We start from the raw sequence: 22,633 nt of genomic DNA on the forward strand, positions 1-22,633 counted from the left end.
GGCCGTGCCGTGCCACCCCGCAGGAGGCAAACCAGCTCGTGCAGCATGCAAATCTCCTGGAAGCGGCCCACGAAGCCGCAGCTGGGTGTGAAAGCGCTGATCCCCCCCCAGCAGCAGGGATGCTCCCCCGGGGCCCTACCTCATCCCGACGTGCCCGACGCTTGGGCTGCTCTGGGGAAAGTGCCTCGTCAGCAGAATGGCAGGGCAGGGCCAAGCGCTGCTCCTCCTGCCCCCTCCACCTGCCCATCCCTGTGGCAATGCCGCTGCATCGGGCCTGGGCTCGGAGCTGCTCCTGCAGAGCATCGCCCCTGGGAGCTCCCAGCCACATCGGCTCATCCCAGAAGGAAAAACTTCCTTCCCCAGCACCCCGTCAGCCCCAGTGCCTCACTGCCCCTAAGGGCAGGAGCTTTGCTCCAGCCTGGGTGAGCAGGTGTGGAGGGGAAACAGGAGAACCTGCAGGACCCTGTGTGTTTTGGGTCGTTAATGAGTCTCTTGAGTTCTCGCAGCCAAAAGCTTCAGGAAGGGGATTGAACCTCTGAGCCTGTGTCAGAGACCAAGACGAGATGCCCCATGTTGCCCCATGGGGATGGTGCATCTTCCCCTGGTACAGGGCTGGGCTGCCAGCAGGATGGGGGTACGTCTGTGCCAGCTGTCCCCACCCCAATGCCACGTCCCCAGCAGTGATGGGGCAGGAGTTTCAGCAGAGGGAAGCTGGAGCTCCCCACAGCAATGCCAAGGGCACAGAGCAGAGAAGCTCCTGTGGGGCTACAGGTGACCAGAGGAGATCAAAGCAACACCAAGAGAGATTTCTTAGGCAGCTTAGCACTGCCCACAGCTTCCTTCCAAGGGAGAGGGCAGATGTGTCCCCTCTGCGTCTGCCACAGCCGGCCAGCGTGGCTGCCTTGGCTGAGAAACAGCACTCGCCCCCCCCCAGTCAGCACAGCCTGGAGGAGTCAGCAGGAAACTCCACTATTTTATTTCCCCAGCCCCTTCCACTCCCTGCTCCGACCCCGCTGCCGGCCGCTGCCAGAGGGCAGAAGCGAAAGGGCTTGCCCAGGTCAGGGGGCCCTTGCACAGCTGCTTTTCTCTCCTCTGGCATGGAGGGTGCCAAGCTGTCTTGCAGGGTGCTGAGCTCCTGGAACAGCCCCCGCTGGGCCCCCTCCTGCAAAAGCCCTTCAGAGCTGTAACTAGGCTGGGCTGCTCCAGCGCTTGCCGGAGGGAGCAGCAGCGAGCACGGAGAGGGTCTCCCTTCCCCAACTCCTTTTGCACTCGGAAACTTTCCAAAACAGCTATTCCAGGCTAATTATTCCATTCTGGAAGTGGATTAAGCTAAAGCGGAAAAAGGCACTCTTATTCTGGACTATGAGCATCCGCACAGGGGCCTCTGCTGAAACAGTTGTTTAGGAAGAGCTATTTTGGTGAATCACCAAGTATAAAGAGCCCTCAGACGACCTCTCCTCTTCGGGCATCGCTGCCCAACATCTTCCCAAACACACATGGCACAGCGAGCCCACAGCCCCTTGGTTTTGTCCCTCCCAGAGCCGTAACTCAGGGGAAGCTCGGGCTCTACTTGCTATGGGGGGCAAAGGGGCTGCAAGAGGGTCCCCCCCATCCCCGTGCCCCGCTCCGAAGCAGCCCCTACCTGGCAGGCACGTGCAGTCGTAGGTGGTGTCTCCGATCTGGCGGCACGTCCCCCCGTTCTGGCAGGGCGAGGGGTTGCAGGGCACGTAGAGGTGCTCGCAGTTCTGCCCGGTGTACGCCGGCTTGCAGGAGCACTGGTAGGTGCCCACCTCGTTGGTGCAGCTCCCACCATTCTTGCAGACGGGCGGCAAGATGTTGCACTCGTTTACGTCCTGCTTGCAGTTGGCCCCGTGGAAGCCGGCGGTGCACCGGCAGATGTAGTGGGCTTCGAAGGGGACGCACTGGCCCCCGTTGGCGCAGGGGTTGGAGGCGCAGGGATCGGCCTGCTGGCAGGTTTTGCCTGGGGAGGGCAGCGAGGGAAGGAGGATGAGGATGCACACTGCAGCTCAGGCTCTTTGCTGGGAGTGATCTTTGTGCTGGAGTGCAGTCCCAGCTCCGGGACTGTGTTTGCGGGGGTTGCAACTCACTCCCCCCACCTCTGTCCCCGTAAAACCCTCTCCCGTGCAGGAAGATTGCAGCTCACCCAACCACGGACCCTCCCGAGCCCCGACTTGGGTTTGCCGACCACCCCCCCACCTTTCCCCCAGCACCGGAGGAAGCCGAAATCAGAGGCAGGGCCCTTCCCCATCTGTGGGGGGTGTTTTCCAGGAGCAACCCCTGTCACAGGTTGTCCCTCTCCCTGTCCCCGCCGGGTCACCGTGTCTCCACACCACGCGGTGACACCGTCTCACCTGACCACCCCGGCGGGCAGCGGCACTTGTACTCGCTGAGCGTCAGCAGGTCGCAGGTCCCCCCGTTGCGGCAGGGGTTGCTGAGGCAGACGTTGTCGCGGGGGGTCAGGCAGAGCTCGTCGGTGAAGCCCAAACGGCAGGCGCAGGTGTAGTCCACGGTGCTGCCGCGCACAACCGGGATGCAGGTGCCGGCGTTCTTGCAGGGGGAGCTCAGGCAGGGGTTGGGCAACTGGCACCGCTCGCCCACGTAGGCACCGCTGCACCTAGCAGGGGTGAGACAGGCCGTCAGCGTCATCGGCCCCGAGGGGACGGGGGGCACCCAGGGACCTCCCCCGGGCCTGACCCCCACGGCATCGCGGCTCGCTGGGTTTGGCACTGGCAAGGCTCTGCCCTGGCCGCGCTGGGCTGAGAGGAGGAAGATGAAAGAGGCGCCAGCAACAAAGGCGTTCTCCACGGAGGGGCCTGCACCGACTTGCAAAACCGCAGCCTCCAGCGCCGCCGTCCTGCTTCTCATCGCAATGTGCTGTTTTGGCACCCCCCCTGCCACTGAAAAGGAAACCGAGGCACAAGGGGGGATGTGGTGGAGGCAGGAGGTGCTCTCTCCCCCCCCCAGTACCTGCACCCACCCCAGGGCACCAACAGACCCCATGGGAGGGGAAAACCTGCAGTGACCCGTGGGGTCAAGCGGCACAGGGACAGCCCTGTGCCCTGCCCATCCCCGCCTGCACCAGAGTCCCTGCTCCACCAAGGTGACTTTTACCCTCCCTCCATCCTAAGAAATCACTCAAACACGATCAAACACAGGCTTAGCGTTGGCTGGTGGCAGGTGGGACACATTCCTGCTCCTCGCAGCCGGCTGAGATCTTCCACCCGAAGACAAACTGCGCAAGGAGGGACGAATGGCCCCGGCTGCTGCGTCGCTCTGCATGGGGACCCTGAGAAAAGGCCCCCTGCCACGGCCACCGGCTCAACCATCTGTCACCGTTGGCCAACCGGGCTGGAGCAACTGTCTGCTGCAGGGCCAGGGCAGGCGACAGGGACAAGCTGCAAGGACAAATCCCCATGGCCACACCGGAGAGGCTGAGCAGGACACGAGGCCAGCAAAGGACCACACAAAGCGGGGAGCTGCCCCCCAGGAGAGGGAGGATGAGGCAAAGCTGTGCACAGAGAGACCGAGGGCACCCGACATCAAAAAAATATCCTGGGGATGAGGCCCTTCAGCACTTCCCCAGCGCAAACCCTCCCACATGGCATCTCCTGCATCACGTCTGCAACATGAGATGCCACGCGTTTTGTCCCCAACCAGCTCTGCTCACGTTACACCGCTTCCAGAGGGGGATTTTCTGCCCTTGGCTGGGCTGCACTGAGCAGCCGTTGCGAGTAGGGCATGGGAGGGGTGAGACAGTGCCGGCACGCTGCTGTCCCACACCGCGATGGCAACGCCACCGCAGCAGAGCAGGACACGCCACGCTCAGCTCATGAGAGCTGCTGGCTGCTATCAGAGGAAATATCAGCAGAAATAAATCTGGGGGTGGCTGCATGCATTGCTGCGAGCTCGGGGTAAGGCAACTGCTGCTGGAGGTGATGGCTGGGGAAGACGACAGCACCCAGGGACAGTGGGGCTGGTCCCCACTGTGCTTTGGCAGGTTGGGGCTCCAGGCACCCACCACGTCTTCGCACCCGTTGCCACCCGAGCTGGCGGGACCTTGAGTCCGTGAGCCTCGTGCGTGGCCTCCAAGGCTCCCACCACATGCAGCTCCCCTGGGGCAAGCAGGGAGGCTCCTGGGGAACGTGGCTGTGCCACGGCTGCAGAGCAGACGCTCACCTGCAAACCTCGAAACAAGAACGTGGGGTTCCCCTGGTGAAGCACAGCCAGCAAGCCCCCACCCTCAGCCGGCCCCAACCCGGAGTCACCACGCTTTGCCGTGCCGGCAGCAGGACCACGTTTCGGCCCTGCTCCCCCTCTCCTCTTCCCCTACTTTTTTTTTTTTTTTTTAACCCAATTCTGATTTCATTGTTGGGGATTGTGTGAGAATTTGTCAGGATTCGGAGACATTTTGAGTTAATGAGATGGCATTATCCAGGCCAAATGAAAAAGAAAATGTGTATAATAATAAATCAGGGCATCTGCTCGGCACACAAAGGGCGGCGGGGAGCAGGTGTGCATCCTAATGAGCCAGAGCAGCTGCCGGCGCCCGCGGCCGATGCCCGGCTCGCCGGCGGCTCCGAGCCCAGGGCGCCGTGGCCATGGGGCGACGGCGCTTCTGGGTGGCTGCTCGGCGGCCCCGCGCCGGGGAAGGCGAGGGCTGGGGCCACGGCCGCCTGAGAGGGGCCATTGTGCGGGGCTGGGCGGCCGGCACAGGCACGCCGCTGGCGAACCGCTCAAGTGTGCAGTCATCTGTTAAAAGCACCGCTCTCCCCCGCCTCCCCGCACCACACACGCTTTTTTTCTTAAAACAATCCTCCGGGCTCTCGCGGCGGCTGGCGGACAGGGAAGCGTCACGAGATTCTCCAATGGGAGAAAAAAAAGGTGGAGGGGGAAGAAAAAAAAAAAAAAAAAGATGGAATAAGGGAAAAAAAAAAAAAATCATGCTGGACAAAGAGCCTCGGGGGCAGCGCGGGAAGCGCCAAGCGTGTGGGAAGCGCCATGGCGCAGGTTTTGGCTCGCTGCGGGGCCGCTGTGGGCAACCGGGACTGGGACTGGGGCTCCTGCACCATGGGGCTGAAATGAGGCTGGAGCCAGGAGCCGAAAGCCCTCCCACCCAATTAGTTTTCGGACCGTTTCCAATTTCAGTGCAGGCAAGTGGTGGTTTGAGCTCATGGATGGGAAGCCGGAGCAGAGCCCAGCCCAAGGCCCCGGTTATTAGCCAGGAGGTTAATTAGTGATTGGAGAAACTTGCCCGGGGGGCTGGGGAGCCCCTGCCTGAAGGCACAGCGGGGTTGGGACCACGGGCAGTGCCCAGGCTGGGGGCTGCCCCACGCCTGGCTGGGCTGCTGGGTGCTTTCCAGGATTTTGCTTCAGGAAACCCCTCAAGTTTCATGGAGTTTGCAGGTTTTTTTTTTAAATGGCTTTCTATTTGTTTGCTTAAGAGCTGGTTTATGGAGGCAATCAGCTCAAGAAGTGAGGGTGTGACAGGCACCGGGGAAAGGGCTGGGCAAGACAGAAGGGTCTGTGCTGAGCGATGGGCACACGTGGGCAGGCGGGACCTGGGGTACACTCACGCGTCGCATCTCATCTCTCCTCCCTGCAAGGAGGGTATTTCCAGGTACTGAGAAGTACTGGTGAAACAACTCTTCAAAAAAAAAAGCAATACAACACCCTTAAAATCCTGCAGGCACCACTATAACCACCAGCACAGCTGCGGCAGGGACGGGGACAGCCCTCGCGTACCCACTGCACACCCCACACCAGCTCGGGGAGCCTTCGCAAACTCCTTCCACGGTTTCTAAGTCATCTCGGTTTCTTTTCAAGGTTTCAGAGCGAAAGGTCTCTGACAGCGAGGATATCACTATCGCAACAGATGAACCAAGGACACCAGATGCTTCTCTGCTTGCACAGGGCAGTGCCAGGGACGTGCCCATGAGCAGTGTCGCCCCCGGCAGCTTCGACACCACTCCTGCATCATCGGTAGATGTTTCTGCACAGAAACGATGCTATTCCTGCCTACATTTGCAACAGCAAGTCTGAGACGAGGCAGGGAAGAGCACGACTGCGGACCGAAGCCACAGGATGAATTTTGGTGTTTCCTCCCCACACGAGTCCCGGAGATCACTCACAGCCCAAGACTGTGGAGCTGCATTTAAAAGCCCAATGACCGCAATAGCTTTGGAGAGGCCCAGCTGCAGAGGGAAGCCTGGAGACAAGGCTTGCATGCAAAGCAAGAGATCAAAACCAGGTGAAGATTAAGGCCAGCCCAAGACATAGTTATTTTTCAGCTCTCTCAGGTCTGGAAAGGCTGGATTCAGCAGAGTCAGGTTCAGCTTCCAGCTGTGCGGCAACCTCATCATGCGTCCACCTACTTGTCCAGAGGCTAAAAACCTCTCCTAGAGTTCAGCCCAGGGAGCTAAGCTTTATTTTCTGTAAAAAACATACCGGCGGGTAGTGGCGTCGGGGCTCCAGGTGAGCAGACGTGGAGGATGCGACATCCCCGCGGGCTCAGCCAGGTGAAGATCACCCTGTGGTTTTTCCTTTGGCATTTCCCAAGCGAGGGTTACCCAAACCAAACCCCAAGCAGCTTATGGAGATTAGCATAAGAGACATTAAAGCTATGCTTTAATTATAGATATATGTGTTGGCAGAGGACAGGGCGGGTGCTCCAGGATCAAAACAGCTCAGAAAGGCCATTAGAAACCAGCTTCGAGGCGGTGAAAGGCGGCCGAGCTCCCTGGGGTCCTGAGGAGCCTCCGTGAAATCCCCGGAGAAGCCAACACGGCCACGCTCCCAGCCCCACGCATGACGCACGCCCGTTCCCGACCTAGGCAGGAACGGCTAAAAATATTGGTGTCTCTCCCTCCCCTGAGCATGCAGCTGAGAAACGTTTCCGTTGATTCATTAACCTGTTGAAGAGGCATCAAATGCTCCAGCTGTGACCCACCCTGCCATTTTAAAGGGTGACAGCATCCTGACCCTGGGATGGGCCTGCTCCAGTCCGTGATGCTCCCTCTCTCAGCACTGTGCCCACACAAGGAGCAAGTCAGGGTGGGCAGTCTCACAACTCTTCACTTCTAGAATATTTTCTACGTGACCTAACCAAGGGACTGGGGCTGTCACTGAAGCACCAGGCAGGACAGGGGACAGCGATACAGCAGCTGGTCCCCATCCCTGCGGATGGGGATGCTGTGTGGGCTCCTTGCAGGTGCAAACACACGAATTTACACCCCCTGAGCATCTGGGGCTGTGTCCATCCTGGTGGCTTTTTGTTTCCGGGGGTCAGGCAGAGGCTGGGGGCTGGATTCCCAGGACACCGAACTGTGAGGGATCTTCCCCCTCCACGCCAGCCCCGAGCGAGCACCCGCACCCAGAGCACAAACTGCTGTGAGGGGGGAGGCGCAATTAATAATGCACCGCGCTCCCAACCCATAAATCTCTGGCACGATTCACGGGTGATGTGAAGGGTGATGGAGAAGGCCTTGTCCAAGGTCAGACAGCGAGTCCCAGGAGATGGCCTGGGAACGGGAACAGCGGCCCCAAATTCCCACCCCGCTCCCAGCGCTGAGCCCAGGCCAAATCTGGATCTGCTCAGCGGGGGCACGTGCATTTGTTGTGTCTGCTGCACATCCTTAGCATCGTACAAACAACAGCCCAATGCCGCAGTTATTTCAGCAAAGCTCTCGGAAAACTCGCCAGACCATAGGGTCAGAAGCACGAAGGAGCCACAGAAATATCAGAGAGCGCACAAGCTCTGCTGGCACGCCACTGCCCCAGCTTTGCCTTGCCTGGGCACCGCAGCTTCCAGCACCCCTTCACCCCAGGAACAGCACTGGCAGAGTTGGGGTGCCCAACCCGGCCCCCACTAGCCCACAGTCCCCACGTTGGGTGCTCTGTGCCTGCTGCCAGCCCTTTGTTTGCTCCCTCCCTGCTTGCAGCGCGCGAGGCTTTTCCTCCAACCCACCAGCAACAGGTTTTGTCCCTCCGCAGCAATGCGGACACTGAAAGCATCCCGAGGCAGATGTTTCTGCGACCTCTGACCCAAGACTAATGTTTTCCTTTCTGCGCTAAGCTGCCATCTGCCACGGCCGACACAGATGACACCCAGGCGCTCCCGCAGCCCATCCTGCCCCGGCACGGCTCCCGCATGGCGGCACGGGGGCTTTGTTCAAATTTGGGATGTGTCAGCCCTGCACAAATGCAGCCCAGGGGCTGGGGGGTGTTTCAGAGGGGCATGAGGGATGCCCTGGATGCGGGGGGCTCAGCTTGCATCACCCCACAGCTGAGAACGGCCACGCTTACACCACCCACCACTCTCCTGCCCAGCCCCAGGGCATCCTCCCAAGGGCTGACATCGTGGCAGGGCTGGAGGTAAAACCCACCTCAGGCTTAAAACACACAAAAGAAACCAACAAGCAAAATGAAAACCAGGTGTAAGCTGGAGCACGGCCACCGGAGACGCAGGGGCTGTCCCCCATGCCATGGCAAGGGCAGGTCTGGGGGCAGCCCCACGCTGCGGGAGGAGATGGGGGGCTGGTGGGGAGCCCCATCCTGGTCGCTGGTCCCACGTCCAGCTGCCTCTTATCTGCGCTGTTATCACATAACCTCTTCCTCACCCTCATCTGCTGGAAGCATAAACGGCCCATGGTTGTTTTCCCCAAGGTATGAGCACCGTGGGAAAGTTGAGGAGGGGAGGCTCAGGCCTTTACTCAAGCCCCATTTTGGGGGTACTTGAGACTAATGGGGCCAGGAGAGAACCCGCGGCCTCTGGGGTAGCAGCGAACCCGGGTGCTGGGTGCAGGGTCTGCCCCGCCGGGGAGGGGGAGCAGCCCCCACCCCGACACCCATCCCCAGGCGCAGGCTGGGCTGTGGGGGATGTGGGTCTCTGCTCTGCGGTACCTGCAGCCCGGAACAGTCACCCCCGACAAACCGCCCTCCCTGCGCCCCAGAGACCCCGGCAGAGCCACGCTAGCACAGAGGTGGTTCAGAAACCACGACCGTGACCTTGCGTGGTGCAGAGGGTCCCCACCGAGGGACCATCACCCCCACAGAACCCTCTGCACCAGCAAACACGCTGCGTGACCGAGCGGACACCTGAGCTAGAGCAGTCCGGACCCTGAGGAGCAAAGCAAGTGGCCAAACACGAGCAGGACACTCAGACTTCACGTGTTTGCTGGCAACCGCTGAGAGAAGGAGAAAAAAACAGTGGGAGAGTCTCCCTTAGCTGCACACAGGGCCACAGCCACTGCACGCTGCTCCCAGCCACGGAGCGGTGACACGACCCTACCCCCTCGTCCCCACACCTCCTGGGGTAACCGTCATCCTTGGGCTTACGAACGGGAACCACAACCACCGGCTTTCACCCCTTCCCCTGCACACCCCCAGCACCTGCAGACCCTGGGCGTTAAGCTTGCTGCTTTCCATCAGGCATCCACGCACAAGAGTCACTTTTCCAGTTGTGCCGGTGGCTTCCCGCCTGGCACAGCCTGGAAGCAACACCCCAGCTTTCTCCTGAAGTTACACCCTTCCCCCTGAGACAGGTCTGCTCAGCGCCAGCCCTGGGGGGATCCTGATCTCCACCACCTCCAATCCGACCAGAGAAAGGGCTGGTGCTCAGGGATATGTCTCCATTACTCCATCTTCCCATTCCATCCTATTCCATTCCTCCTCATTCCACTGCCTCCCCATGAGCCTCTCCTGTGTTCCTGCATGGAGCATCACCGAGGAGCGCAGGTACATACATTCCCAGCGGTGTCAGCCCGCCTTGGAAACACCCCGCTGAGCACAGGAGCACGCTCTGGAGTCAGGGGAAGGCAAAAAGGCCTGGAAAATGGTCCCACTGGGAAAACAGAGCTCCACACCCTGCGCTCCAGTCTCACCTCCCGCTCAGCTCCTGGCCTGACATCGCCACCCTGCTCGGGGTGGCACAGCACCCCTGGAGCCAGCAGAAGGAAGATGGGTGCAGGGAGACAAGGAACACTTTGGGATGCTATCCAGACCTCGCTGGGGCATGTGGGGCTGGGAATGCTCCCTCCTGCCCTGGCAGCCAGGGGCTGGCGGGAGCCACTCGAGCCCCCTCCCAGCAGCAGGGAGCACAGACGAGCTCACCGCACCTCACCTGCAGCTTCGCTCTGTGGTTTCTGGCACACACGTCTGTTAAGAAACCAAAAGTTTTGCCACAGCTTCCCGGAGAGCCAACGCAGAACTGCCCAGCTCCCCCTCACCCATGTTGGGCACCCCGATGCACCCCAAACCTCCTGCCAGCTCTGCCACACTCCCCCGGCGCCGGCATGGCCCCACAAATATCTCCGGCAGCTGCGACGCCGTTCCCAGCACCAAAAACCAGTGCTAGATCAAACCGGTGGTTTTTTTTAAGAAGTCCCATCTAGGCTCAGCTTTATTAAACACTCTGGGACACCAGCCTGGGAAAAAAACAGAGTTTCACACAGGGAGGGTGGTTGGCAAAGCAGCAGGTTACTTCGAGTGACATCAGGTTAATAAAGAAAGAGCAGATCTCCAGTCTTGTTTAATTAAAAAAAGCAAACTGCAATCCGAAGTCTTTGATGTGTTTTTTTTTTGTGTTCCATTTCATTTTTGACCTAGCCCAAGCCATCTAATTGAGATTTTAAGACCCAGACTTTCATCTGGAGAGAAACTAAAGGAATTCCCAAAGCTGGATATACTCATGGGCAGGAGTGGGGAAAAATGTGCTAGAGCCCTGTTCCTCCTACCAGCACGAAGGGGAAAAAAAAAAAAAAAAAAAAAGGCTTTGTTTCTTAAGCAGACATTAGTCAGGACAGTTTGGGAATCAAAGTTCCCATTGTAATGAAAAACAATATAATTCCATTACTAAGCAAAGTGGCCAGGCTATTCACCGGGTGGTAACCGGCTACCTGGGAAGGAGCTGCCTTTCAATGGAGCTTCATTCATAATAAACATGAAAGATGTCGAAGGAAGAGACCAAGACAAAACTCGCCTCATTCCCACCCTCAACAATGGCTGCTATGAAATATTTTTTTGTGCCCAGTTGATGTTTTTTATATCCTCTGCCGGCGTAAATCCGCACAGCCCCATTGTCTGTGGGAGCGGGCTGCCCTGCGCCGAGCTCTGCTCTCCCCGCTCATCCCAGTCCCTGCTCCTTCTCTTGGAGGAGCCCGTTTATGGAGTGAACATGAAGGATGGAGGATCCTGGGATCCAGGGAACACAACCTGGGCCAAGGCTGGCAAGTGGTCTCACCACCCTCCCGCAGGGCAGGAGAGAGCATCCTGAGCCAGCTCCTCAAGCAAGTGCCTGTTAGACACCGTTAAGTTACCCGGCTCTTCTCCCCCACGGTGCTGCCCAGCAGCTGTGGCATCCCAGAGCACCCGCTGCAACTGCTCCCTGTTTTGACTTTTCATTTGTAAACATTTTCCCTTCAAAAATGTTTTATTCTTTAAGCCAGAAGAAGGCAAAGTTGGAATCTGGGGGAGATGAGGAATTTCCACCTCCTTGGGCCACCCGCCAGCCCAGCACTGCTGGTGCCTGAGGCCACTCTCCCTTTTCTCCATCTCTTTTGGGGTAAGTGCCTGAGGCCACTCTCCCTTCTCCATCCCTTTTGGGGTAAATGCCCATTTTCACCCACTCTGGACACTGCTGCCCACACTTGCTGCCCGTGCAGGGTGAATCTACGCTGTCTTGCTCCCGGGAGCTCTGGCACGTACGCAGTGCTGGTGTCACCATCGCACTAAGCAATGAAGAACTCTCTTACTTTTCTTTTTTTTTTTTTTTTTTTTTCCCCCTTTTCCCCCCTCAAACCAAGTTTCGGCTAAACACCATGCTGCCTGAGAGCCAAATATGGAAAACTCCCACCTGGGACACGCGTGACCCCACCATCCTACTCTTCTAATCCTGAACATAAAACCCAAGATTAGGATCTGAACAGCCAACAAGAGTTTATACAAGCTATATTTAGCTCCGATATTTATAAACAGGAGGAGAGGGGGGGTTTTGCAGAGCACACGGGTGCCCCTGTGGCACAAACCCTACCCAAAGCCAGAGCAATTTGTGCCAGGGGTGTTTCGGTGAGGCAGGGAGTGGGCAAAGATGGCAACAGCCAGACAGCGATGGATCCAGTCCCCCCCAACCTCACAGCTGTGAAGCTGCTGGTTTCTCTTTCCAAAGCAAAGCAAAGCTCCCAAAAATAGTTATCAGCAGCTAAAACCTCAGCCCCTTGGAAAGCATGGTCTGAGGGATGTAAAGCACCTCCGAGCAGACGGGTATCTGCTCCCGGGATCTGTATCCTGGGATTTCTGTTGCTGCCAAGTTTAACCAAGGAAACGGCGAGGGAGGGAGAGAGGGAAGACTCTGCCTCCGACACCTTTTGCCGGCAGAAATCCCTGTGTCAACATGACGCCCTCGCCGAGGGAGCGGGGACAATGGTGGCGGCTCTGCCCTCCGGCCGCAGCCCGCATTCCTGCCCCCCTCCCCTGGAAACCCCCCTTTTGTGGGGAGCAGCAGGCCCTGTGAAAGGGCCGTCTGTCGCCCTGCCTTTTGACTTGGAGGTCTGTGTCTAACATTTTAATAGGGGCTGGGGGCCGGAGAGAGACACCCCCCCGCCTCCTCCCGGGCCGCTCCCCCGCGGGGTCACTCTCCCAGCCCGCCCCAAAGCCGGCGCGCGGGGCTGCGGCCGCCGACGGGCAGCGGGTGTGAGGGCGGGAGCTGTCGATGCCGCACATCCCGCTGCCCACAGCCACGCTCCTCCAGCTGCCCTGAGAGGAGACATTCCACGGGTTAACCGGCCCTGAGTGCCTTTGGGAGGGTGTTTTTCTGATCCCTCTGCGTAAGGATGCACCGGTGGGGCAGGGGCGCTGGGGTCGTGCTCTCCTCCATGGCTGTTCAATCGACAGCAGATAATTTGTGTCTTAAAATAAACCACCGCCCGCTCAGGAACACTCAGCCTCTCGGCAGTGGTGCTGGCGGGGTGTGTAAGGTCCTCGGGTCCCCATCGCCCTGCACGGGGCAAAGAAATTGAGAAAGTGAAGACCCTCCTCCGGTTGCTCCTCGTGGTGGACGCAGGTAGCGTCACATGGCACCAAAGAGGAGGATGAGGAGGAATCCCTTGCAACAGCCTTGGGCCTGATCTTCCACAGCCCTGGAGGTCCTAGCAAAGCCTGACACTGCTCTCAGCTACACTGCCTTTAGACCAAGCCCAAAGCCACAGGCTCCCCAGCCCATCGGTGCTCGTCCCGGCACCCAGCCCACCACCACATGGCCGCGTGCCCCTTCTATTAAATAAGGGCAACGTTATAGCATCATTAAAACTTAATAAATCCATTTCCCATATAAATACCATTAAATTCAGATTTCGGGGAAGGGAATTAGGGTGAAAACTTGTTAAAAGAAAATGACTTCTGCGCAAATAAATTTTTGCAACTTGACTGAGCGTGAAAGTTTCCCATTAAGATGCAACTCCGCTCCCTTTGCTGGAAATGTGCAAAAGCCTAATAACCAGGGCCTAAACATTAACTGTTTAACTGACTTTTCCAATATTAACTCCAGCTCGCTGTGGGGGAAGGGGAGGACGTGACGGGTGAAAGCTTAAAGCAGACATCAATTACTGCTGTGCGAGGGAAGCACCGCTCGCATCTCACCGGCATCATGCTCCCGACAGCTCTTGGCAGACCCAGATTTGGGACATCACGGGCCACGAGCACAGCACCAACCCCGCTGTGCGTGGGGCAGCGGGCAGGATGCTGCCCCATCAGATGGACTAGATGATCATTGGAGGTTCCTTCCAACTGAAAATATTCAATTCTGGGGCAGAGGTCCCTATAGGGCCCAGCCAAATGTCTCCCCCCCTCATCCTCAACCCCTCACACAGGCTTTAGTCGTGCTCCTGATCCTGCACCGCTTGCACCAAGCCCTGCGTTTACCAAGGGGAACCTCCATCACCTAATTCACCTCCACCAGCCAGGATGCACCTGGCAGGTCGTGCTGCCCCATCTTGCACCGAGACAGGTTTTGATGTTCAGATAAGCACCAGCAAATGGAGGGAAACTGAGGCACTAAGCAGACCTCACCTGATGTATGTGGAAACCCCAACACCACCCCAAAGACCCTGGCCTGTGGGGTACTTGCCAACACGGGGAGGTGAGAGGAGGGGACCTGACCCACTCGACACGTGCTAGAGCTGTAGATGGAGGCACTGCAACGGGTCTTGTCGCTGCCACACACCGAGGAAGGCAGAGCCCAGACAAGGGTGTGCAAGTCTGAACGGGCACCGTCACACCTTGGCCAGGTGGGCAGCTGGAAGCAGCGCCGAGCTGCTCTACCAGTGAGACTCAGATGTCAGAGTAAAGACTGGGGTGTCCCCAGGGGGGCATCTCTAACTGTTGGGGCACAGGCAGATGGGAGCTGCCATGGCCTGGCGTCACTAAGACCTAGCAGGGTGCTGCAAAGACATCCCAACATCACACACAATAGATGGGCAAAGAGATTTGTGATATTAAGTTCAACTGGGGCTTCCTCGGCCCTTCAGAGCCCCTGCTCTGCAACCCTGATCAGGATCAGGCCCTGCTGATGCCGACAGTGCCAAAGCAGGGCCCTGACCCTCCCACCTCGCTGCTCCTGGATGCCTCCACGTACAGATACCCAAGAAGCAAGATGCCCCCCTCAACACCAGAGTAGCATTTCTACTCCTCATTCCAGATCTTTGGCCGATGTGAGTAGCTGCAGTTTTACCCCAGACCAAAGCACGAGCCCAGCGCTAGGCTGGTGAGCGCCCAACACAACGCCCATGGCCAGCAGCCCTTGGAGGGTGGCAACACCGACCTGCCGCTGCCAATACGTGTTGAGGCCAACCCCAAGGAGCTCGGCACTGCAGGATGGAGCCCTTCTGTGGATGGATGGACTGGAGAAGCTGGGCTGCCTCTTCCCCCAAGCAAATTCAGGCTTGTGAGGGCACCAGGGCAACTCCAGGGACCTGCAGGATTTCGGCACAGCCACTTCCAGGCTCTGGGGCTCGGCGCTGCATGCCAAGGGCATGCAGTGAGATGAAAAGACAATTCAGAAGGCACCTGGAATCACCCCAAACCTTCCCCTCTCTGGCCTGATGGTCCTTCTAACCCTGGTCCCCGAAATGAAGAGCTGCAGGAGGAGGTCGGCCCAAGACCAGCCTGGGGAGCGGTGAGCGAGCAGCCCAAGTGCCCCGTGGTGCTGCCCCATCCCGGGTGGCAGCAGGAGCTGGCGGGACACAACCACAACCCCACTGCAGGTTTGCTTTTCCAGGGTGGGGTTTAAGTTGTATCCCGGAGGGTCTTCCACTCCACAGCCCCAATACATGGTCTAAAACCTTCACCTGGAGTTTGATAACGCGTTAACCACAGAGAAGTCTCTATCCAGAGCTTACCAGCTCTCTATAACTGCACCCCGAGGCTACTCCCTCGTTAAACACACTGATGCTCTATAAATTTCACATTCCGCTCATGTACACACGCCGTTACCATTTGGGACACCTACCAACATGAGCAAAACGAGGGTCACCACCCCTCCAGGCCTGGAAAAAGCAGGTTAATTTCCAAACAATGTTATTTTAAAACTTGCTAACTGCCTCCTGATTATGTTATCCAAGCCCTTAATTGGTGAATACCTTGGTCTTGCAATGGCTTATACGTGTCTCCCTCATGCTACATACAATAAACTGAAACAGCTTTGGAGGTGAAACCAGGGCGTGTAGTATCAGCTGGAACAAATGGACGTATCGTGGCTTCTAGCAGGCAGGAAGACAGCAAGTCAGGCGGTTGAGATGGAAGAGATTTTGGTGGAATAAAACATAGCCTGTATGGCACAGTGAGCTTCTGTAGAAGCTGTACAGGGAGCAGAGCCCTGGGCACTTCATCACACATTTAACAGCTACAAGTACCCGGCAGGGAACGGCCCCTCTGATCTCAGGTGATGACGGCTGCTGCAAATACCTCACCTCTTCTGCATCCTGGGGAGACCCGGAGCAAATTCATCTCAGCAGGCATCACCCCAGCTCTCCTGCTCATTCTGTGCTGCAGGTACTGCTGAGGACCTACTGAGACATCTCTTGAACGTGACCCACGCTGGCCCCTGCTCAAAGGCAGCACAACCCTCTGGCCATCACGAGTATCCAAGCCATGAGAAAAATCAAGTGAAAAAACTCAGCCCAACCAATAAAATCCCAAGGCAAGTTAGCAGGAGTCAGTGGGACCACCTGAGACAACTGATAACCATCAAGACGCCTTGCAGAGAGGAGAGATGTAAACAGAGATTCTTCTAGAAAAGAGCTAAAAGACCCCGCTACTGTCCCGGTGACCTCACCAGCTGGGCTTCTGAGCTAAGTTTCTCTTCCACTGGAATCTGTAACAGGTGACGCTTTTGTATTTTTAATCTACCCTCTTACCCATTTCCACCTTGTCCTTTCCGAGAATGAGATCAGACTCGACAGAGCCATCAAGAGTTCTCAACATGGCTGAATCACCGCTTGTCTACTTCTTTAAGAGCTTCCTCTGGTTGATTGTTCAACACTCCACCCTCTTCCTCTCCAGCACGGAGACTGCATTTTTTTTTTTTTCTTTGTTATTATTTCATGGAAATAACGTTGGGTTAAAGCACATGAGAAAAACCAAACCAGAAGGAAACTTCCGCCCTTTACAATGAGATAACAATGACCGAGCAGTTGAATAACTTGAAGGGCACGGAGAACTGCAGGGCTCAGATCACTCCTCTGCCTTCCTGGTTGTCTCCTGAAAAAGTTTTGAGCTAAAATAATCATATCTTCCCACTACGGTCCCCCTCTGAATCTTTCTTCCAATGTTTCTGGCCCACTGCCCATGGAAGCTGGTGGTGGCAACGGGCACCAGCTCAGGAGCCATCGCCCTGGCTGAACTACAACGCCACGCTGATTCATAAACAGAGGAAGTACTTTAGCAAACTGACTTTTCCCCCTTTTCAGCGCAAGCCTTGTGATTAATTTAACTTATTCTCTTCCTTTGCCATCTCTTTTGCTTCTCTGGGCAAGAGTATGACAACCCAGACGCAGCTCCTCTGAGTGGTGAAAGGCTGGCGGAGCGGGGGTTGAAGCTCAGCCCCCTCTCATACCATCTGCTTTTAACTAGCGGAGCAAGGGAGGTCCTGGGAATAAATGTCACATGGCACAGCAATCTAAAATCAGCCCTACTCATTTGCAGGGATGCCAGTCAAAACTATAGTTATCCAACAGTCTAATTAGGAGTTATCACTAGAAGTCAAAACGATCTTTTGGAAAACCTTCTCATTTTGTCTGGGAAAATGCTTTAGTCAAAGGCAAGTGCCTTTTCTGGAAAGCCACAGCTCCCCAGCGCCACGAAACCACGTGTCAGCCGCCGCAGCAGCCACCGTCTGCAGACCGGACCTTGCAAAGCTCCATATCCGGTGCAAGAGCCACGCGTGGGACAGAAACACCCCGCGCCATTCAGCTGGGGTCGGCGCAAGGTCCACGAAACTCTGCTGCTGCTCTTCCAGCCCTGAAAGACCCAGCTACCCCTGCCAAGATGGAAAGCAGCTCCAAAGGCGGCTTAATTAGGCCACTTCTGCCGCGAGCCCTCCAGCCGATCGAATGCTCAGTCCCCTCCATTCAATTAAAGCTCTGCACGCCCCGGACCGCCTGGCAGAGGGACAAGCAAGATAAGGCACCTGGAGTTTTACAAACTATCGCTGTAAAATAATAAAGGCAGAGAAAGCTCCTCGTCTCACACCAGCGATTCCCTTTCCGTAACAGGGCTGATAAACTCGGGTTTGGTGTTATCAGAGTCGTCTTCACGTAACCCAACTAGCTCTCTCCCGCCACAAACGCCGGGACGCTTGTCCGCTGGAGTAGCGTCTCCCTCGTACGCTATTTATTTCACTCCACTTTCTAATTGGATTTGTGGGGGCAGCACAATGGGGCTTTATGGCCAAACTTTGTTAAGTGCCAGGCCGAGCGGAGATGTGGCCAGCAGCCAAAATGGTGCATTTCACGCAGGCGCCAAAGGGCAGTGCCAAGCTTTTCTGCGTCTGGTATCTGTGTTCTTGGCTCTGCTTTGTTTAAGAAGCTTGGAAGCAAAACTCCTCGTAAAGAGATATTCAAACAAGTGAAAAACCGGGATTTTGCGAGCTGCTATCAGATACCTTGGAAAGTTGCACCTCCTCTAGTCTGGCAGCGCCTCTAATATCTGCCCCCATCGCCCACAGAGCCTACCCTGCATGGGGCAAGCGCTTTAACACACTGAGAGCACACACCTTGCTTTCCTGCAAAAGTAACCCACGAAGCCATCCCGGCGTCTGCGGCCAAGAGAGGGGTGGCTATTCACAGCGAGCAACAACAAAGTTCTTTAAAGTTAACTTTTTCTCTTAAAAAAACCCTCCATCCCAAGCCTACTTTGGAGGCTTCTCCTCCAAATAGAGCTCGCACACATCAGATCTAATTAGATTCCATCACCATCTGCACATGAAATGTAAATCAGGAGTTGCAGAGACTTAAGAAAAAAAGGGAAGAATGACCACAAGGAAAAGGAGGGGTGTAAGGTTGGGGAGGGGGTGGAGGGTTGGGCATTCTGGGAAGCCATACATGATTAGTCACACAGCATTAATCTGCCTCCCTTAACAATAGCTGCCGAATTTCGACCGAATCCCAGCTGTCGCTCTTTGAATGAAAGAAAACAAGATTTAGAGCGTCAAGCGTTGGTAAGGGCTTCTGTGCAAAAAAAAGTGGCGTGCATTCATTAGTGGCTCACAAAGGGACCCAGCCTTTGTCCATTAAATTGCTCATGTGCCTGATTGATTTGCTGATTTATTTGCACCAAAGGGTTGGGGGGCTCAGCTTGGAGAAGGGGGCGGGAGGTGCCCAGCTACTGGGCAGAGTAACGGCACCCAGGCGGATTTGCAAAAAGCAACACACATTGTCAAGGGAAACTGCCATTCAACAGGTTGGGATTGGAAATGCCTTCAGGTTCCTCCGCCGAGGACTTCCTATTTGGAAATTTGGGGTGGGTGGGAACGTCTCCCCGCCTGCTCTCAGCCCAGGCCACGTTCAACAGGCAGAGGGGAAATCTGGCCGGAAAACAGAGCCTTGCCCATTCACATTTCTTTTATGGAATAGTTTTAAAAAGGGAGCTGGAGTCTTATTCATTTCTCTTGGTTATTGTTCCCTGGGAGCCTGGAGTGAATCGGCCATCGCTGCGGTGGGTCGGTTGGTCCTTCAAAGAGTCCCAACACTTTACACATCCGTTTCCCCACAACCAGCTTGGAGAAAGCTCCTGCCCGGGTGCCAGGTCCTGCCAGGAACGCCGGGCTGGACCGCAGCTTGGCACTGGTGCTGGCTGGGCTGCAGGAGGAGGTGGCCCTGCTCCCCCGCTTGCCCTGCCCAATGCCCCACAGACCCACGGACATCAACGGAGCAGCTCCAGGGCAGAGCCACGCCACGAAACCTCTCTCAATTGTTTATTGGAGACGGACTGGACACCACGCCACGAAGTGCCAGGGTGTCAGGGACTGAAAGGCAGTGCTTCAGGGCCAGGAAGGAGCAGCTGGAGGACAGACAGACAGACAGCCTCCCTCCCCGCCTGACAGTCCAACAAACGCCGCGGGCTGGCCCTACCTCCTGCTCCATCAGCAGGGCAGTCTGCATAGGTTAACACCAGAAAAACATGGCCCTTTGCCCATGTTTTTCCACCCAGCTAGGAACAAAGCCCGATCCTGCCAAACTCGCGGCGACTCCTACACAAGCAGGTTATTCTTGCCACTCAAGGAAAGAAAACGCATCTTGCCCTATTAAATCCAGAGCCTTCAAAGCAAAGTCAACATGCATGTCAATACTTTGGTCGGGGAAGATGAAAATCCTCTGGCTCCTCCATACTTACTGGCACACCTCTGTCCCGTTGAGAAAAGTTTCACACTTGCCCCCGTTGAGGCAGGACTCAGCAAGCTGCGTGCAGCGTAAACCTGCAAACAGAAGGAGCGTGTTAGCCACAGCGCAGGTCCCGGATGGCAGTGGAGGGGGGGCTGCATCCCCTAACGTCACCCAGGCCGGGGACAGGCTCCTCGAGACCCCCCGGAGCGCGGTGTCCCCCACCCGCAGGGTGACGGCGTCGGGCAGGGACCACGTGGCCCCAGCGCTGAGAGGTTCACCTAAAAATAAACTCAGGGTGGGCTTGGGGGGATTGGGGGGAGGCTCTGCCTTCTCCTCCGGCGGGAGGATGGACAGAGAGGAACCCCCCATCAGGCCCTTGAGGGCCAAACGCCAGCGGGGAGAAGCCACCCGCCTGAGGGCCCGGGAGTTACCATCAACTCGGTAACGAAATGAGTCGCCCGTCACAACTTGCTATGAGTAAAGGTTTCATTGTCTGGCCCTCAGAGCCAAATTCTGCACAGTTACCACAGCAACTGGCTGAAAGTACCAGAATCGCTTCCGATTTCCACCCCGGCTCGCTCTTCCCGTTCTCTGCCCCGCTCGCTCTTCACGGTAACCGGTTCTGCGACCCGCGTGTGCAGCCCGAGCAGTTTCACATTGAGCCACTCCAGCTTCGCACCGCCACAACCCAACTTCTCCCCCGGACGCCTGTCGAGGCCCAAGGCAGCCCGGGGACACCCCGCTGGCCCTCGGGGCTCTGTCCCCAACCCCGCAGATCCCGCGGGGGCTGGGAGCGGGGCGATGGGGATCACTCCGGCCACAACTTTTTGCAAACTTTGGTTCCAAGAGGCCGGTGCCTGGCACGGTTCTGAGCCCGGGAGGAGCGGGGTGAGGGCAGCCCCGCGGCCTCCCCTTCCCAAAATCCTCCCAGGACACTCCTGCTCCGGAGGAGGCTGCTTGCTCGGCACCGAGGCGGGGAGGGGGGGGGGGGGGGGGTGTTATCGCAGGGCCCCGGCCCCCCCGCCCCGGGGCGGGCTGCTCCCCGCTCCGCCCCGCACCTCCGGCCACTTTTCAGGCTCTTTCCCTCCCCCCCCAGTCCCGACCGATCGCCCCCGACGGTCGCCCAGCGCTTTGCGGCGAAGCACCCGGGGCCGGCACCGGGAGGGGGGAGAGGGGAAGGGGGGGGGGGGGGGACGGGGAAATTCGGGGGGAGCGACCCGACTGACTTTCAAGAAACAGGAAACCGAGAAAAATTTGCAAAACGGTCAAAAGCTCTCGCGGAACAACAGGCAGGAGCGCGGCCGCCCTGCGCGCCCCTCCGCCGGGCCGAGCCCGTCCCGAGCTCCGGCTGCCCCGGTTCCCGCCGCGCCCTGCTCCCCCCGCCCGCGGTACCGGGCTCCGGGCCCCCCACTCGCCCGCGGTACCGGGCTCCGGTCCGTCCCCCCACCCGCTCGCGGTAGCGGGCTCCGGGCCCCCCGACGGCACCGAGCGAACTTCCCCGCGGCACCCCCCGGTACCGAGCTCCGGTTCTGGGAGGCCCCAAGCGCCGTTTCCCCGCCACCTCCTTCGGGGCACCGAGCCCCGGCGTCCCCCCGCGGTGCTGAGTCCCGCTTCCCCCCCCCCCCCCCGCCCTCCCGGTCCCGGTTCCCCCGGCACCGAGCCCCGGTTCCCACAGGGACCCCGCGTCCCGGACACCCCCCCGCCGGTGCCCAGCCGGGACCGGGGCACACACCGCGCTCCCGGGAAACTTCCCGCCGGGCGCTGGGGCGGCCGGTGCGGGGCCCGAGGCGGCGGCCCTCACCTCGCGTCAGGGCGGGCAGCAGCAGCACCAGGAGGCCGGGAGGCAGGAGCCGCTCCATCCCGCTCTGCTCCCGCCGCTCACAGCCGCATAGATCCGCGGGGGCTCGGCCGAACCGAGCCGGTGCCCGGTGCCGGTTACGCGCTACCCCCAGACACACCGCGCCCCAGCGCCGAATGCAGCGACTCCGAGCGCCGGCGCCTCCCGCGGCTGCTCAGCCCCGGCGGGCCGGGCCGGGCCGGGCGGGAGGCGGGGGGGGGCGGGACGGCGCGGGGCGGGACGCCGAGACACGGCTCGGCACGGCACGGGGTGGGATGGGACGGGACGGGACGGGACGCTCCTCCCTATCCACACCCCCCCCCCCCCCCAGCCCGGGGGGCCGCCGCTGGGAACCCCCTTCCCGCCACGGACGGTCCCTGCGTGGGACGGGAGTGGGGCTGCGGGGTCCGCACAGCCGCCACGGGAAGCCCCGGTGCAGCCTCACCCCCCCGGTGCAGCCACCGGACACCCCCAATGCAGCCTCACCCCCCCGGTGCAGCCACCGGACACCCCCGGCGCAGCCCCCACACCGTCCCCACACCCCCACCATACAGCCCCCCTACGTGCAGCCACCGCAGAGCCCCAGCGCAGCTCCAGACGCCTCATGCAGCCCCCCCAAGCAGCCCCCACATAGTCCCAAATGCAGCCCCTGGACATCCCCAGCGCAGCCCTGCACACCCCCAATCCAGCCCCCCAATCCCCTCCCCCCAGCCTTGTTGCAGCCCCCCCATTCACACCCTGCATAATCCCAGTGCGGTTCCCCCCACAGACCCAGTACAGTCCCAGTACAGCCCCCTTCCAGCCCCAGTACAGCCCCCTTAACCAACCTCAGTGCAACCCCCGTGCACCCCCCCAGTGCAGGCCCCCCCCATCCAGCTCGGGGACCAAGGCCCCCCCTCCTGACCCG

At 58.6% G+C, this 22,633-nt stretch overlaps 1 protein-coding gene across 2 annotated transcripts in view; it reads right to left on the bottom strand.

Moving 5' to 3' along the window:
* The window catches only part of NOTCH1 (notch receptor 1), a 43,863-nt gene extending 22,012 nt beyond the window's left edge, over positions 1-21,851 (bottom strand). For both annotated transcript variants that reach the window (XM_074923347.1, XM_074923346.1), the window contains exons 1-4: positions 21,691-21,851; positions 19,900-19,981; positions 2,373-2,635; positions 1,643-1,981 (exon numbers count right to left, since the gene is read on the bottom strand). In XM_074923347.1, the coding sequence (XP_074779448.1) occupies positions 1,643-1,981; positions 2,373-2,635; positions 19,900-19,981; positions 21,691-21,748 (742 nt within the window). In that variant the 5' untranslated portion in view covers positions 21,749-21,851. The remainder of the gene's footprint in view (positions 1-1,642; positions 1,982-2,372; positions 2,636-19,899; positions 19,982-21,690) is intronic.
* Between the last annotated feature and the right edge of the window lie 782 nt (positions 21,852-22,633).

Source organism: Athene noctua, chromosome 20 (assembly GCF_965140245.1).
Source record: "Athene noctua chromosome 20, bAthNoc1.hap1.1, whole genome shotgun sequence".
NCBI classification, from domain to species: Eukaryota; Metazoa; Chordata; class Aves; order Strigiformes; family Strigidae; genus Athene; species Athene noctua.